General features: G+C 34.7%; 1 protein-coding gene across 3 annotated transcripts; it reads left to right on the top strand.

The window, feature by feature from the left end:
• Positions 1–717: 717 nt before the first annotated feature.
• Positions 718–13,127, top strand: LOC142621123 (uncharacterized). Of its 3 annotated transcripts, none has more exons than XR_012841705.1 (16): positions 718–1,242; positions 1,346–1,465; positions 1,801–1,968; positions 2,094–2,321; positions 2,457–2,551; positions 3,608–3,692; positions 3,844–4,044; positions 5,632–5,691; positions 6,978–7,057; positions 8,710–9,032; positions 9,157–9,248; positions 9,340–9,469; positions 10,511–11,688; positions 11,764–12,076; positions 12,209–12,376; positions 12,469–13,127. XR_012841705.1 is itself a non-coding variant. In XM_075794433.1 (16 exons), exons 1-16 carry the CDS (start codon positions 946–948, stop codon positions 12,596–12,598), a joined length of 3,657 nt encoding a protein of 1,218 aa, XP_075650548.1. In that variant the 5' UTR covers positions 724–945; the 3' UTR covers positions 12,599–13,127. The 3 variants fall into 3 exon arrangements, 2 of the variants coding, with proteins under 2 accessions (XP_075650549.1, XP_075650548.1); XM_075794433.1 differs by having other exon boundaries at positions 724–1,242; positions 11,775–12,076; XM_075794434.1 differs by lacking the exon at positions 1,801–1,968 and having other exon boundaries at positions 723–1,242; positions 11,775–12,076.
• The last annotated feature ends 1,531 nt before the right edge of the window (positions 13,128–14,658 follow it).

Below are 14,658 nucleotides of genomic sequence, written 5' to 3'. Positions count from 1 at the left end.
AAATATCCTTTGACCCTGATTTGGAAAAATCAACTATGCATGTCAGATATATGCCCTAAACACTTTCCGACTTCATAATTTAATATTTGATCTTATAGATTACCATTTATAGACCAACTTTATCCATGCAATTTTCATATTATATATTTAATTTATAAAGCAAATAGGAATTAAAGTCCAATAATTTTCATATTCGTAACTAGGAGACAATGCAATGTAATTTATAGTATATTTTATAATGGCAAATCCTTTTAATGAAATAAAAGGATATTATACTTCATTATTGGTCCAAGTGAACCTGCATATAGTCCTATTGATTACAGTTTGGTGGTCATACACTTTCCAAGAGTTAAGCTTAGAATGTCTTTGCTATGTAACTCGTTAACAAAAAATACACTTATATATATCATGAAAAAAAAGTCATATAGCTAAAAATTTTAAGAGAAAAATAAAAAGAAAACACTTAAAATAATGTACTTAAATATAGTCTTAAAAAGTTTCTTATGTGGGAGGGAGATATTGAAATCTCAAATCTGTTTCTTTCCATTTAAAAAATAAATGTGAAAATATATTGTAGGGCAAGAACAAAGTCACTGGGTACCGGTTCCACCAGTAAAAGCTACGGGATGTTTGAATTAAATTCTCATAATTACAAATTAAAACTTCAAATTTTCAACAAGTAACCCGTACCCAGAGTAGTAGTACCGTAGTAGTAGTATTATTGAGTTCACTGCCAAAAAGCAAAAGGACATCTCTCCGCTCCAAGGCGGGAACAACGTTCTCTTTCCCTCCAAAGTATATATATATATTTCTCTAAAACCTTTTATTTATTACTAATTAATATTCTCCCAATTCCAAATCAGAATTTCGTCGCCAATTCCCAAATTCCTCTTCCAAGTTCCAATACCCTAATTCCCCAAAGCCTACATCTACATCTACATCTGCATGGACAAATCGGACGACAAAGACGAGCCCTTGACGGAGCTCAGCCCCGGCGATATCCGGCCACCACCGGAGGATCTGCGGCGATGTGTTCGCCGCAGATTGGTCCAGTCCACGCTCTTCCCGCAAAAACCGCAAGAGTGCGAAGAGAACGGCGATCACAAGGTTCAGAACACTGAGAAGGACTGTGCGGAAGATGAGGACGAGGACGAGGACGAGGACGAGAATTTCGGTGGGAGCAGTCAAAGCAAGAAGAAGAGGAAGCCTAAAGGAAAGTCAATGCTGCGAGCTTCCAAGAAGGTGATTGAAAATTGTTAATGTGCATTGAATTTGAATTATCTGATCGAAAATTTAGGATAGCTAATTCTCAAGTATTTGTTTTTTGTTTTGTTTTCTAAAGCAGGTGAAGGAGAAGCGAGCAGTGAATACTACGCCCAAGAAAACAATGGCTAATTCGATAGAGTGTCAAGCTGCATCCCCGCCAGTTCCGGATTTGCGGTTAGAGGCAAAGATGTCAGCTCAGGTCAGTCACCATATTGCGAGATTTTGGTAATTGGATATGCTTATGTTTGTCATTGTGGTTATTGCTTTGCTTACTCATACTATGAATAAATAACGATTTTGGTATCAAAAAAATTACAAAAAAAAAAGATAAAGAAGAGGAATAAGCTGAAATTAGTTATGGTAGCTCAAGTTGCACTTCTTTGGTTTTGTGCTGATTTTGGGACATTTGGTTATATGAAAACTTTTAGCTTGAATATTGAAAGTGATTGTAACTTGGGTTTGTTTGCTTCATGTTTATCACCCGTAGTATTTCAGTGTGTAGCTCTTAAGTGTTTTTCTTTTGTCTTTGATCAGGAAAATTCACGGATGTTTGCAGGAAAGCAAATACATCCTTTTTTCTCATCATGGAAAGCAGGAAAGAAAAACCAAGAGGCTACTGAAGTGGAGGGTAGTTGTTGCTTTGTTGATTTGGGGGATAAAAGTATTACTTGCGGCCCAATTCATGTATTTGAAACAACTCAAGTATGGTACTTCAAAGTTAGCTTTCCGTATAAATTAAAAAAAAAAAATTGTATTTAATTTCCGAATTTTAATGTCTTTATTTACCTTCCTCACCTAAGGTGAAACCTACATTCTCTGCTATGCAGGATGAGGCGGCGTCTCTTGATTGGAGAAACTGGAAATTTTGTGATGGCACCTTTATCAATACCAATCATAGTTTAGAAAACACATCATCATCAATTTTTGAAAGCTCTGCTGGGTCCTTACATATTGATAAGCTTCCCATCTTTTTACATCCTTGTGATGCATCAACTGTACAGAATGAAGCGTCATTGGATCAATGTCCTAACCAACTTGAACATGCACCTGAAGTGGTATGTACTGCATCATTTATCTGAATACATCACCAATTCCTTCTTTCAATTCCACCCCCCTCCTTTTTTGAATTGTTTGTTTAGTTTCTCTACAATGTAATGATTTTTGAGTCATTATATATGAATTACTCTCAGGACTATGAGGTGGAGGAAGTTGGTTTATTTTCTGGGCATGCTAGCTGTCTTAGGAAGTCAGATATTCTGCAGCAAAGTAGATTTCTTCAGGAAAGGTTAACTTTAATATTCAAAATCTCCATGGTGTTTATATATGGATAATCTTCCTTTACTTATCGATGTTTTTCCTGTTAGGTCACATTTAATAAATATTAAATGTGCTGAGTATTGCAAGTTCAGTCTGTTAAAACTTAAAAAGTCTTTATATCCCCCCTCTCTCCCCCCATTGTTTACAACCATATATAATGCTTTGCAAGTATTTTCCAGCATTTACTCTACCACTTCAAAGAGGCATGATAATTCAATGTTTACTTGTTATTTGGTTGTCTTTGAGGATTTTATTCTTCCTTCTTTCCTTACTGTATATGTAAACTTTAGTGTCAATTCTCACATTCTTGGTTTAACTTACCATGGCATTAAGATTTTATTATTCTGGTGGAGAAAGAAGAAAATAAACCACTGAAACAACTTTTCCTTAGATTGCTGTCTTTGCACTAACTACTCCTTATTGAAATGGTCTTTTATAAATCTTTTCTGCCAAAGCTAAAAGCTGAAGAAACCTTTGAAACTGCCAAAAATATTAGCACCATTGTGCTATCTTTAAAAATGTTTGTAGATAACTGTTATTAGCCTTTGTACATGGTGATATGGTAGCAAATGTCCTGTTAAATTTATATAAGCTCTTGTATTGGTGCAATTTTGAATAACACATCCTTGATGAAGTCATATCATTGTAGAAAATTACAACAGGAATACATGACATGATTGCAATTTTTTTTTGTTCTTTAACCGTCTTTGAACCCATACTGTCTTGGCGGTAAACAATTTTGTTGAAATATCAAACATGGATGCATTTGTCAAGCCATCACATAAGTTAATCATACTTAGTTACTTCTAAATAAAAAAGTTAATCATACTTAGTTCCCAATTTAATTATTTTTGTGTATAATATCAGACAAGCATTTCTGCCACTTTTCCCATCTTCCTTTTCTTTCACCGAGTTATAACTATACTGTTTGTGACACTTATCACTAGTTTTTAAATCATTTATGCATGATTCTCAGTTGGAATACTAGATATTGATATCTCTTTCATTTATGCTGATATTGCAGTATGATGTCATACTATGCAAGTCCTGATAATCAGCTTGAGAATTGCTTATGGACATATAAGTACAAACCAAAGAAGGCTACTGAGGTCAGATACGTTGTATCAGTCTCTTCTTTGCATTGATGTTGTGTGTTTCAATTATTTATTTACCTAAGTAGATTGACACCTTTTGTCCTGTTCCTCATTGGAGATGATGTACATTTACTTTTCATAATTCTGTTATTCTGGTGTCCTGCAGGTATGTGGTAATGATGAATCTGTCAAGTTTTTGAGTGATTGGCTACATATGTGGCATGAAAGAGGTTTCCAAATCAGCAAAGTTCGAACTGATGGTGATCAATGTGACATGCAAGATGATGATTATAGGTGTTCTGATTCAGAAGACATAGATGAAGAACCTGGTCTAAAGAACGTTCTCTTAGTTACAGGACCAGTTGGGGTATATCCAAATATATATTTTTTTAGCTGCACCTTCTGTTTGTTTTAATTTAAGTTTGGATTGTTTCTGGTTTCTGTACTTGAAGTTGTGGTGTTGTTATTACTTGCTTGAAGAACGTTATTTCATTTATCATATCTCAACATGCATTCAAAATGATGGTGATTTTGGCCATCTTTCGGTAAATTCTCTTAGGAATATTGCTTTGAAGACTAATAACACCTTTTCCTTGTCTGAGGTTCATTTATTGGTAATCCTATTTTCTTTCCTAGTTTAGTTTACTTTTTAATTCTAAAAAATGGTGTCTGCCTATACTAAGCCCAGATAAAGGTAAAGGCTGGGTTGACATCCTGTGGAAAATAAAATTTATCATATTCTATGGACATAGTATTGATATACACAGTAGCTATTATAAAAACAACATGTCATTATGCATACAAATAGGCTTATCCAGTCTTGGAACTTTGCAAGATAATAAAGAATGTTTGCGTATGTAGTTGGTTTTTTCATAAAACATTAACTTTCAATACAAGTTTTTTTTTTTTAGAAATAATATTTTTTTTTTCAGGTGGTAGGACTTTTAGGAGACAAATTTTGATAGGTAGTGAGTTTCTCTCCTAAACAAAATTTTTAAATGGGGTGGGCAGGATGCTATAAGTCTATAACCGTAGAACCCAATGCTGCTGTTGGGAAAAGGTGTTAGAAAAAAGTTGAAAGAATGAGGGGTTATATCAGTGGTACTAATGTTCTTTTAACTTGCTTTGTCACAATAGTCCGCAGTATGATTCGACTGACCTAGCAGGTTTGACAATCATGATGTTCGATTGGGCCTGTATCTTAATCTCTTTACTGTTTTTGGGGATCTCAGAAATTCTTTGTCATAAAAGAGTTTAACTTGGAGATATAATCACTCATTTCTCAATTAATGTTTAATAATTTTGACATCCATTGATTTATAAAATAAAAATAAAAATGACACCTATTAATTAGAGGAGTTTGTCTTTGGTGGAAGCCAATATGTGTGTCGGTCTGTTTTCTTCTTTTTAGGAATCATTGGAAGGAAATCTATTCTAGAATTTCTAACTGATTTTCCTTGGAGGTGCATGTAGATGAGTAGAAAATCAAACTTTGGTAATTAAGTTAGTGTGCACTATCCTGCCTATAGGGAAAGGATCTCCTCCAATGCAATCCTCCAATTCCCTCCCAATTTTAACCTGGTTTGAGACACGCGGCATTTATTTGATTTTTAAATGCTACATGTCTTACACCTAAATAAAAATAGGAGGAAATTGAAGGATTCAATGGGAGGGGATCTTATTCCACAGATAAGAGGTTTTGTACAATGCTTGTGCCAATATACTTTACTGTTAGATTTGACTCTTTGTTGGCCTTTTCTCATCAGTCTTTGTCTGCTTTATGTTGGGGTAATATGTTTGAGTTCCTTCATTGTTAAGTGAAATCATCTGTTAATGAAACTTGAAACTCATTCGTTTATTTTCCATATGGCATAAATGTTCTCAAACTCAATGCTTCATAGCAAATGCTTTTTGTTTATACTGGTGGTTGAAAGGTTTGTTTCTTGTGTTGCAGTGTGGGAAATCTGCAGCTATCTATGCTTGTGCACAAGAGCAAGGGTTTGAGATTTTGGAGGTATCACCTGAAATTGCACAATTTTGTTTTTGAACTGTATTGACTATTCCAGATTTGATGGTTCACTGATTGATTTTATGTATCCTAATATGCATATAATCATGAATAGGAAGCTCAAGATGCTGGGATGCATGGTTAAAAATTAATATAGCCATTGATATGACATAAGCTAACATGCACATAAGCTGGGATGCATTTCCTTTTTTTTTTTTTAATCCTTCTAATGCACTCAAGTTCCCCTGTTTTCATTTAATACTAGGCATGTTGTAGTGTGAGGGCAAGTGCCTTCCATTCAAGCGATAGGAGAATGGGAGGGAATCAGCCTCTCCCAAAAAAACAAAAGTGGGGGGGGCGGGGGGGGGGGGGGGAAGAGGCTGCCTACCACCTCTCCCATATCCACAAAAGTGGGATTTTGTGCACTGGGTATGGCCTAATGCGTGTTGTGGCACACTGCAATATTTTGGATTCTGCACATTTTGTGTTGGTCAGTCTTGGGGTGGATTTTAACACCAACCTGAAGTTGGGTTGAATATATCCTAACCAATGCCAGACCAAAGCAATTATTAAGTTGATAGGCTGGTTTCACATGAGTTGGTTAGAAACAGTTGGGTTGGTTGGATTCAGAGATTGGCTGCAAGTTATTACTTATTACTTGAATCAATTAATTATAAGATTGGTTGAAACTGCTTTTTAACGGTTAAACCCAACAAATCCTTTTTGGTTTGGGATTTTCAGACATCATCTTTAGATTCTTGAAAAAATATCTACATGGTGTTGGTAGGTTGCAGAAACTGTGGGCAAAGATGCTTGCCATTGAATCCAATTTGCAATAAATTTAAGCTCTAGTTTCCCCTCTAAATAACTGACTACCCCCCTGATTGTTGTGTATGAATGCAAAGCACAAAAAATTTCAGTTAGTCATTTTGGAGTTATTGTGTTTATCAGTAGAAGTGTTTCTATTCACTACATCAGTGCTATGAGAAATGGTTTGTTTTGCCTTATTCCCAAGGACAGCAAAAGTAGCAGTTTTGCTTTTACTTCTGATCTACTTATTGATTCTTCTTATTACCTGAACTTCAGCAACAAGTATGCTACAGACAGAAAGCAGAATTGTCTTCTTTGTTGCTGTTTGATATAGCTAGGGGTATATCCCACCACTGCTATCAACAATTTGAACCATTTTAACATACTGTTAAAAGTCAATTCAATAACTTGTTGTATAGTTTAACTTTATGGAAACAGCCTTTCAAGTGAAGTTAAATGTGTCTTATCTGTTGCTTTGTTAGCTAAGTGCATCAGACTGTCGCAGTGGAGCTCTAGTGAAGCAGAGGTTTGGGGAGGCTCTAGAATCACGTTGGCTCAAAAGGTTTGTCAATTTATCTTTAGCACTAGTGGCTGTGTTTTTAGTTTCTCAACTTTATTGTGCTGGGTAATTGTATCTGACTAAACTTTCCAACTATGCAGTCTTTTTTTTTATTTCCTATGACACTTTCTTCTATGTTTCATTGTTTCATGTGTTTGTTGTTTATTGCATTTAACATGAGATGAATAATTCATTAATGATGACAATGTAGAGGGTGCAGTAGAAAATAAAAAGTGGGGAGAAAAAGGGAAACGGGGCCTCAAAATAATATAAATGTATGATAAAGCAGGACTAGCACTTGTGAGAATCTGGCTTCAAAAAATTCTTTTCAGCCACTTTTTAGATGCACTTTAGAATGGAATAAATTTGCCAGATCATCACTATATGATTTATTTATGGCTTCCACTTGGTGGGGTTGTAAATATTTACGGGGTAAATTGCATTTTTAGTCCCTCAAATATAGGTTCGATTTTGGTCCTTCAAATTTTAAAATGTAATAATTTAGTCCCTTTGTCTAATTTCTGTCCATTTATTACTTGCATTTTTGGTCCCTTAAAATATGGGGTTGGTTTGATTTTAGTTCCTGAGGTTGGTTTTTTAGATATAGGCTCGGTTCGATTTTGGTCCCTTAAACAGAAAAATAAATGTATGGACTAAATTGTTACTTTTAAAAATTTGAAGGAAAAAATTGAACGTTCTAAAATTAAGGGACCAAAATCAAATTGACCCCATATTTGAGGGACTAAAAATAAAAATTTCATTTTTTAAAAATAATTTAATCTTGGAGTGCTAATGATAGTTGAACATAGACATACAATACACACACACACACATTAAAATTTTTTTCTCTTCTGCAACTAAGATCATCCTTCCATTTTACTTTAAATGACTAAATTTGGGAATCTTATTACAATTTATTCTTGGAGTGCTAAAGATAATTGCACATTTTTTAGGTAAATTGCACTGATACCCTCAAGGCATAGTGAAATTAGACTCATTCCCCTAAATGGTCAAAATAATTGATGGTCTACTCCTTTTTGAATTACTTGGGGGTGGAGTGTCATTTCTTGAAATTTGGGTATAGTGGTCTAATTTCGCTATACCTCCTTGTAGGTGTCAGTGTAATTTACATCTTTTTAATTTTCATTTTCTTCTATGACTAGACCATAGACCATTTTTCTATGTCACTTCAAATGACTAAATATGGGGAATGTGCTTTAAAATTATTACTTGTTATCATTGTAGAGCGTGAAGAATTTGTTCTGTCATGAGCATAAACTTAGAAGGGGAACATTCTACATAAAAGTGTACTTGTTACAAAATGCCTGACTTGATGAATTGAGAGAATTAGTCATTTGTAGTGCTATGATTAGTCTTTTTTTTTTTTCCAGAACAATTTTTTTTTTTCCAGAACAATTTTTTTTTTCCAGATTTTACTGTCTTATTTTTCAGCTTATGAGTGCATCCTCTTTAAAAGACCATGATGTAAGCAAAATCTTGCTTGCTAGTAGGAATCTTGTAATATCATGCATGTATTTCAGCGGTAGCCCGTTGTTTTTAATGAGTTATAACAAAATGATCAGAAATTAAACATTATTCCTTGAATAATACTGTGATCATCTATCCTATTATGATATGGTATATTTTTCTTCCAGGTCATTGGGACATCCTGTGGAGTCACAGAACAATCATATTGTGAAGTCTCCCCAGTCTCTGCCCAATTGTAGTGCATCACAAGAGTTTGAAAATGAGGTGGTAGAGGTGATACCCTCTGATGAGGAAGCTCCTCGTGATGGCATTGGAGCCTCAGCAAAATTTGTCTGCAAGGAGAATGGAACTGTGCATAATCAAAGTGAAGTTAAGCCTTTGATTCTCTTTGAGGATGTGGATATCACTTTTCTTGAAGATCGTGGCTTTCTTGCTGCTATACAACAAATTGCTGAAACAGCAAAGGGACCCATGATATTGACCAGCAATAGTAAGAGGACTTGCTGATCGAAAGTCTCATTATCGATTGTAATATTGTTGGTTTTAACTTATCAAAAATATAGTTGGTTTTAACTTAATTTCTTTGTTTTTATTCTTATTCTGGTAAAATGCAGGTAACAATCCTGTCCTGCCAGACAGTTTGGACAGGCTACAGGCGTGTTTTACATTGCCATCATTAAAAGAGCTGCTTTGCCATATATGTATGGTATGTGCTTCCTGTGCCTTTCCCTCTTCTCTCAACTTTCCCATTGTGGATTTTTGTGTTCCTTATAGTTTATTTTATTTTCCAACTGTAGGTTTGTGCTGCAGAAGGAGCCAATGTCCAACCTCATTTACTGGAGCGATTAGTTGGGTCTTGTGATGGAGATATTCGGAAAATCATTATGCATCTTCAGTTCTGGTGCCAGGGTAGAAGATTTAGAAAAGGTGTTTTGCACAATACATTTGCATGCTTGCATAGCATCTATATGCATGTTATTATTGTTTACAGTGTCATTTTTGTTGCTGTTATTGTTACTCACAACTCCTTTTATCATATTGCCATTATTGCTATTAAGTCTACACATTTTTTATTTGGGAATTGGTTCCCTGATCAGTCAAATACAACTCTTTTAGATTCTCAGGGAATACAATATGCAGCCTTGCAGGTTGCAGCTAGTATTTGAGTGAATTGTAGTCAATCAGCTTGTGAAATACAGCACACCATCTGCATTTTGGGGGTCTCACATGTCATCATTGACTGCATTTATAAAATAATTTTAGTAAATACGCAGCTTACGTGTGGTGGTCACCTATATAGTGTACAACAATAATGATGAAGGAATCATGTGGACAAGATGTTTTTACAGATGTTGCTAAAGCTAACAGAAACTGCTTAATTAATTAAGAATTAAGCATCTCCGTTCACTCCGGCTGAGTGCAATTATGACAGCTCTATATATATTTTGTATTGATTTTGTTAGACTTATGGTTAAGGGATTAAATTCACAATTTCCTAATAGCATAAGCTTTTAGGACAATCGGCAATTTAACATTGTATCAGAGCAGATGATCCTGAGTTCGATCCATGACTTTACCTCCCATTTAAAATGTTAAATTCCCACTTGTTGGGCCCTCACTTATTAAGGGGAAGTTTAGGCCCACAAGTGAGGGGGAGTGTTAGAATTATAGTTAAGTGATTAAATTCACAATTTCCTAATAGCTTAAGATAATTTGGGAAATTACTAATAGGAATGAATTTTTTCTCACATGTTAAGGCTCATGCTCAGTACATGGATTTGAGCATTTACTTGAAATTTTTATTTGCATGCACTGCATTTTATGATAAATTACCGATTGTTCCCAAAAACAAAGGCTTAAGCTATTAGGGAAAGATGAATTTAATCATGTGATCATAATTCTAGCATTTTCAAACCTTTTGTTCCAGCTTGAAGAGATAATTTTAACATAATCCTTTTGACTGTCCAGATAGAAAAGAGGAGAGAACATATGGTTCATTGGTATTTGATATTGACGCTGGCCATCAGTTACTACCTAAGATTATTCCCTGGGAATTTCCTTCTCAGTTATCTGAGCTAATTGAGAAGGAGATCACCAATTCATTATCCATGATGGAAGAAATTTCTACTTCAATGGAGGTTGTTGAGGAAGAACTTGACAAAAAGGAAATGCAGAAAGGTTTGGATACACATGATAATGAAACAGAAAGTATAGAGGCCAAGAAGGTAGCAATGTTGAACAGGAATGGTTCTGTTGAAGACTGCATTGAATTCACAGCTCAATTTGATGAATTATCCAATTCTTCAGGCCCCCCTGTCGCTTTCTCTCGGCGAAATGTTCGAAGGAAACTGGATGCAGTACTGTCTTCTGATTCTGAAGATGAGATTTTAAGTAATGGATATCCTATAGTTTTTGATAAAGATTCTAACAATGAACCATCCCAAGGAGTCAACAATAGCTTTCCCTTTTCTTGTCCATTAACTGAAAATTGCTTAAGCCCATTAACCAACAAGCTACTCTCTGGAGCAGAGAATTTGGAAGAAACTTGTTATCAACATTCAGAAAGACCTGATATGCAAATTGATGAGACTTGCAAATCTTTTGATGTATCATGTGTGCCAGAATCATCATTTGTTCCTGAAACTATGATAGGTGATGTAACAGAGCTGTTATCTAGAAGTGGTCATGTTGCTGATTCCTTAGAAGTTTCTGTGAGCAATGAGTGGATCCAGACCCTGTTCCCAGATGAAGCAGAGAATTGTGATAAACCTTTACTTAGATTACAGAAACATTCAGATATGCTAAGAAATAAATGTGATGTAAATCCTGAAATTCTTCACGGAGAGGAGGTGGAAGATTCCCAAACTGAAAGTGTTGAGGCTACAAGAGGTTATCAAGTAATGGATGAGTGCAGTCGCATGGATTTTAATAGAAGGTCCAAATTTGTGGATAAGCCTAGGCTGTTGATGGTGACTGATTTAGTACAAGAATCATGGATAAAGCTTCGTGGCTGTCGCACTGATCTAAGGCAATACATCGTCTTGGAACGACAAGATGCAATTCAAAGTATTAAACTTGCTCATGGCATGAGCAATCTAATCTCGGAAGCTGACCTGTTGCTATCTAACTGCCAAATGGTAGCAAGTGTAAGTATCCTTTAAAAAAAAATATAAAATCCTTACTCTTTTGTTATTCATGTGTATTTTATTATGATAGTCAAGTGTTTGTGCAGGATTCATTGGAACCATCTTTGGACCCTTCTGAGGGATCAGATGCATTCAGCTGGTGTGATGAGCAAATACAGATGACATCTACAATTGCACAACATGGTTTTTGCTTTTATGCAAAAGATATAGCTGCTGTAGGATCAAAGATGGGCTGTGAGAGCAGTGTTGATATAGCCTCAGAGATGTTGGGTTCCACAACTCATACAATGGCATTGGGTAAATTAATTGGACAGGAAATGAGAACAAGTAGCACATTGTTTGGGGCAAGTTCAGAAATGAGTTCACCTAAAAGTGATTTGTCGAGAAGGTATTAACTCATTCAAAATAAAAGTTGTCTTGAAAGTGGCAGTTTTAGCAATCTGCTTTTAACTCATTACCCTGGGTCTTGGTATGCATTTTTTTGTTGAAATAACCGTTTTCTTTGGTGACTGTAATGCAGTGAAATCAATTCAAGTCTTTTTGATATAATCCAGTCCATGATTCCTGCAAGATCATACTTGATGGTGAGAGACGTGGCATTATATGAGTATATTTCTTCATTGTGCCATATTTCCAGATCAGAAACTTCCCGTTTATCAGGAGGCACTCACAAGAACAAAAGACGGAGGTATGTGCTTAAAATGTTGAATTTGGCGTTCTTGTAGCATAACAATTTGTGGCACCTCTCTCGCAATAGTTGCTCAATATGTTTCAATGCAGGGGACGGGCTGCTCGACACTACTTGAGTACTGGTTCATTGATGTTGTCTCCTGAAGACATATTGTTGCTGGATCAATATAACTTGTACGGGAGTTTCTCATCCCAGTTAGTTGATGCTAGTTTGAGATAGAACTTTGCTACTTGGAAAACTAACAAAATAGATTTAATATCCCTTTCATTGATACCATGATATGATATTCGGGCCCTATAGGAGAACCTGTTGAAGAATGTGACATTAAGATCTAGGTTGACTGGCATATGGTTCCGTTCACTCTAAAGGAAATCTTTAGGGTGACCAGCAGCTTCATGATATGGTATTTATGTTGGTCTGTGTCGACGGCCATAGCCCAACATTAGATAATACGAAAGATGCCCGATGAATGGGGTATCCTGGAGTGGCTAGCTTGAGCCAATAATTCATTCCATTTTTTTATTGTAGAGTTTTAGTGGTTCTCTTTTGTTAATTATTATAATATCTAGTGCAAAGTCATTTACATAAGAAAGTATTTGACACCAAATATTCGGAACTGGTTGTCAAAGACACAGAGCACTCAAATGTAATATACCGCTGTTCATACAGCTTATTCTTCTCCAGTACTGCTTGTATGATTAAAATGATGTTATTGGAAATACGTAGTTTTGGCAGCAAGCTTTACTCTTTGTTGGTCATATAAATATTGTTCAATAAGACAAGTTACCCATATTAAGTGCTAGATAAGTGTTGTCCATTAAGACAATACATCAATCCATTTTTATTAGTACTCTAATTGTTGTATTCAAGGTTGTCAATATTGTGATCTTATATGAGATTGCAGGAAGGTAGGTAAGATCGTAGATTGTAAGATTGGATTGTGGATTGTAATCACATAAATTATGAATTCTTCCATAAAAAAAAGAAAAAGATTTTGATCATATGATGTAATTTGCATGATCTACATTGCTATGTCTATACTAACAAAACAAATATATTTAAGTTTTGATACAATGTATTTAAAAAGTTAAGTGAATGTTTAATTAGAAACCAACCAAGTACCAAAATACTAGCACTCTTATTCCTTTGGCAGCAGCTCTTGAACCCTCATTATCACGTAATATTGATAACCAAATAATACAATAGTGATCACACATTCACACTATATACATGTAGCTTTTTTTTTTTTTTTTTTTTCAAATTTATGAAGGAAGACTTTAGAATTGTGACTTCATTATCATCAAAATCTGTACCGTCATCTTTTGGTCGACACCTTTTGCTAACCACTCATCACTTGAGGACAAGTTCTTCAAACCAATTTTTTCTTTGGCACATGATGGTTTAAGTATTTTCTCTTTTATCTTCAAGTTTTACATTACAAATACCAACTCAATTTTTTTTTTGTTTAAACAAACAATTTTCTCATTTTTTAGTGTACTTAAAGTTGTACCAATTTTAATAGAGAAGTCTCAACTAGTGGATAATATACCAAAGTCATTTGGTCTTACTATTCTAAATGTACTCCAATTACTTTCACAATCTGAAGAGTTATAGTTAAGCTCAATATTCTTATAGCAAAATTTACAATTCAAGAAAGTCATCTCCATATGAGTCCCACCACTTAGTTGATACATTTATGAGGTACAATGTCTTAGTCTTGAGATTACAAATTACAACTTATAAAGATGAACTTAAAAAAAATTATAAAAAATTGATTTTTACGTTTTGGCAGGATCGGTAAGATCCTATATGATCCTATACGATTATACATGATCTTACAATTTTTATGATCCTTGTGCGATTCTAAATATTTTGGTGAGGTGGGATTGTAAAATCGTGCGATCCTACAATCCATATCGCGATTTTGACAACCATGATTGTATTAGATAAGTATAGTCTATTAACACATGTCACTCATAATATTAGGTGTTACAAGATCTTGAATAAAAATGGACAATAAAACTAATATCAAAATGAATCAAACACGAAAGGTAAAAATGAAAAATTTTGAAATGCAAAAGGTAAAAATACAAAAAATGCAAAAAAGCTAAAAATTTAAAGGGAGAAAAGTGTGCTTTAGTCATTTTTTCTGTTAATTGAAGAATGTATTACATTTGTTTTTTGATGAACAAGAGTGTATTACATTTTGTTAAAGAAAAGAAAAACTGCATAAGTTAGGGGAAACCAAAACAACTGACAAGGGACCAAATTTGACCAGA

Source organism: Castanea sativa, chromosome 12 (genome assembly GCF_040712315.1).
Source record: "Castanea sativa cultivar Marrone di Chiusa Pesio chromosome 12, ASM4071231v1".
NCBI classification, from domain to species: Eukaryota; Viridiplantae; Streptophyta; class Magnoliopsida; order Fagales; family Fagaceae; genus Castanea; species Castanea sativa.
The sequence above is the reverse complement of the archived record's forward strand: the minus strand, read 5'-3'. Positions and strand labels throughout refer to the sequence as shown.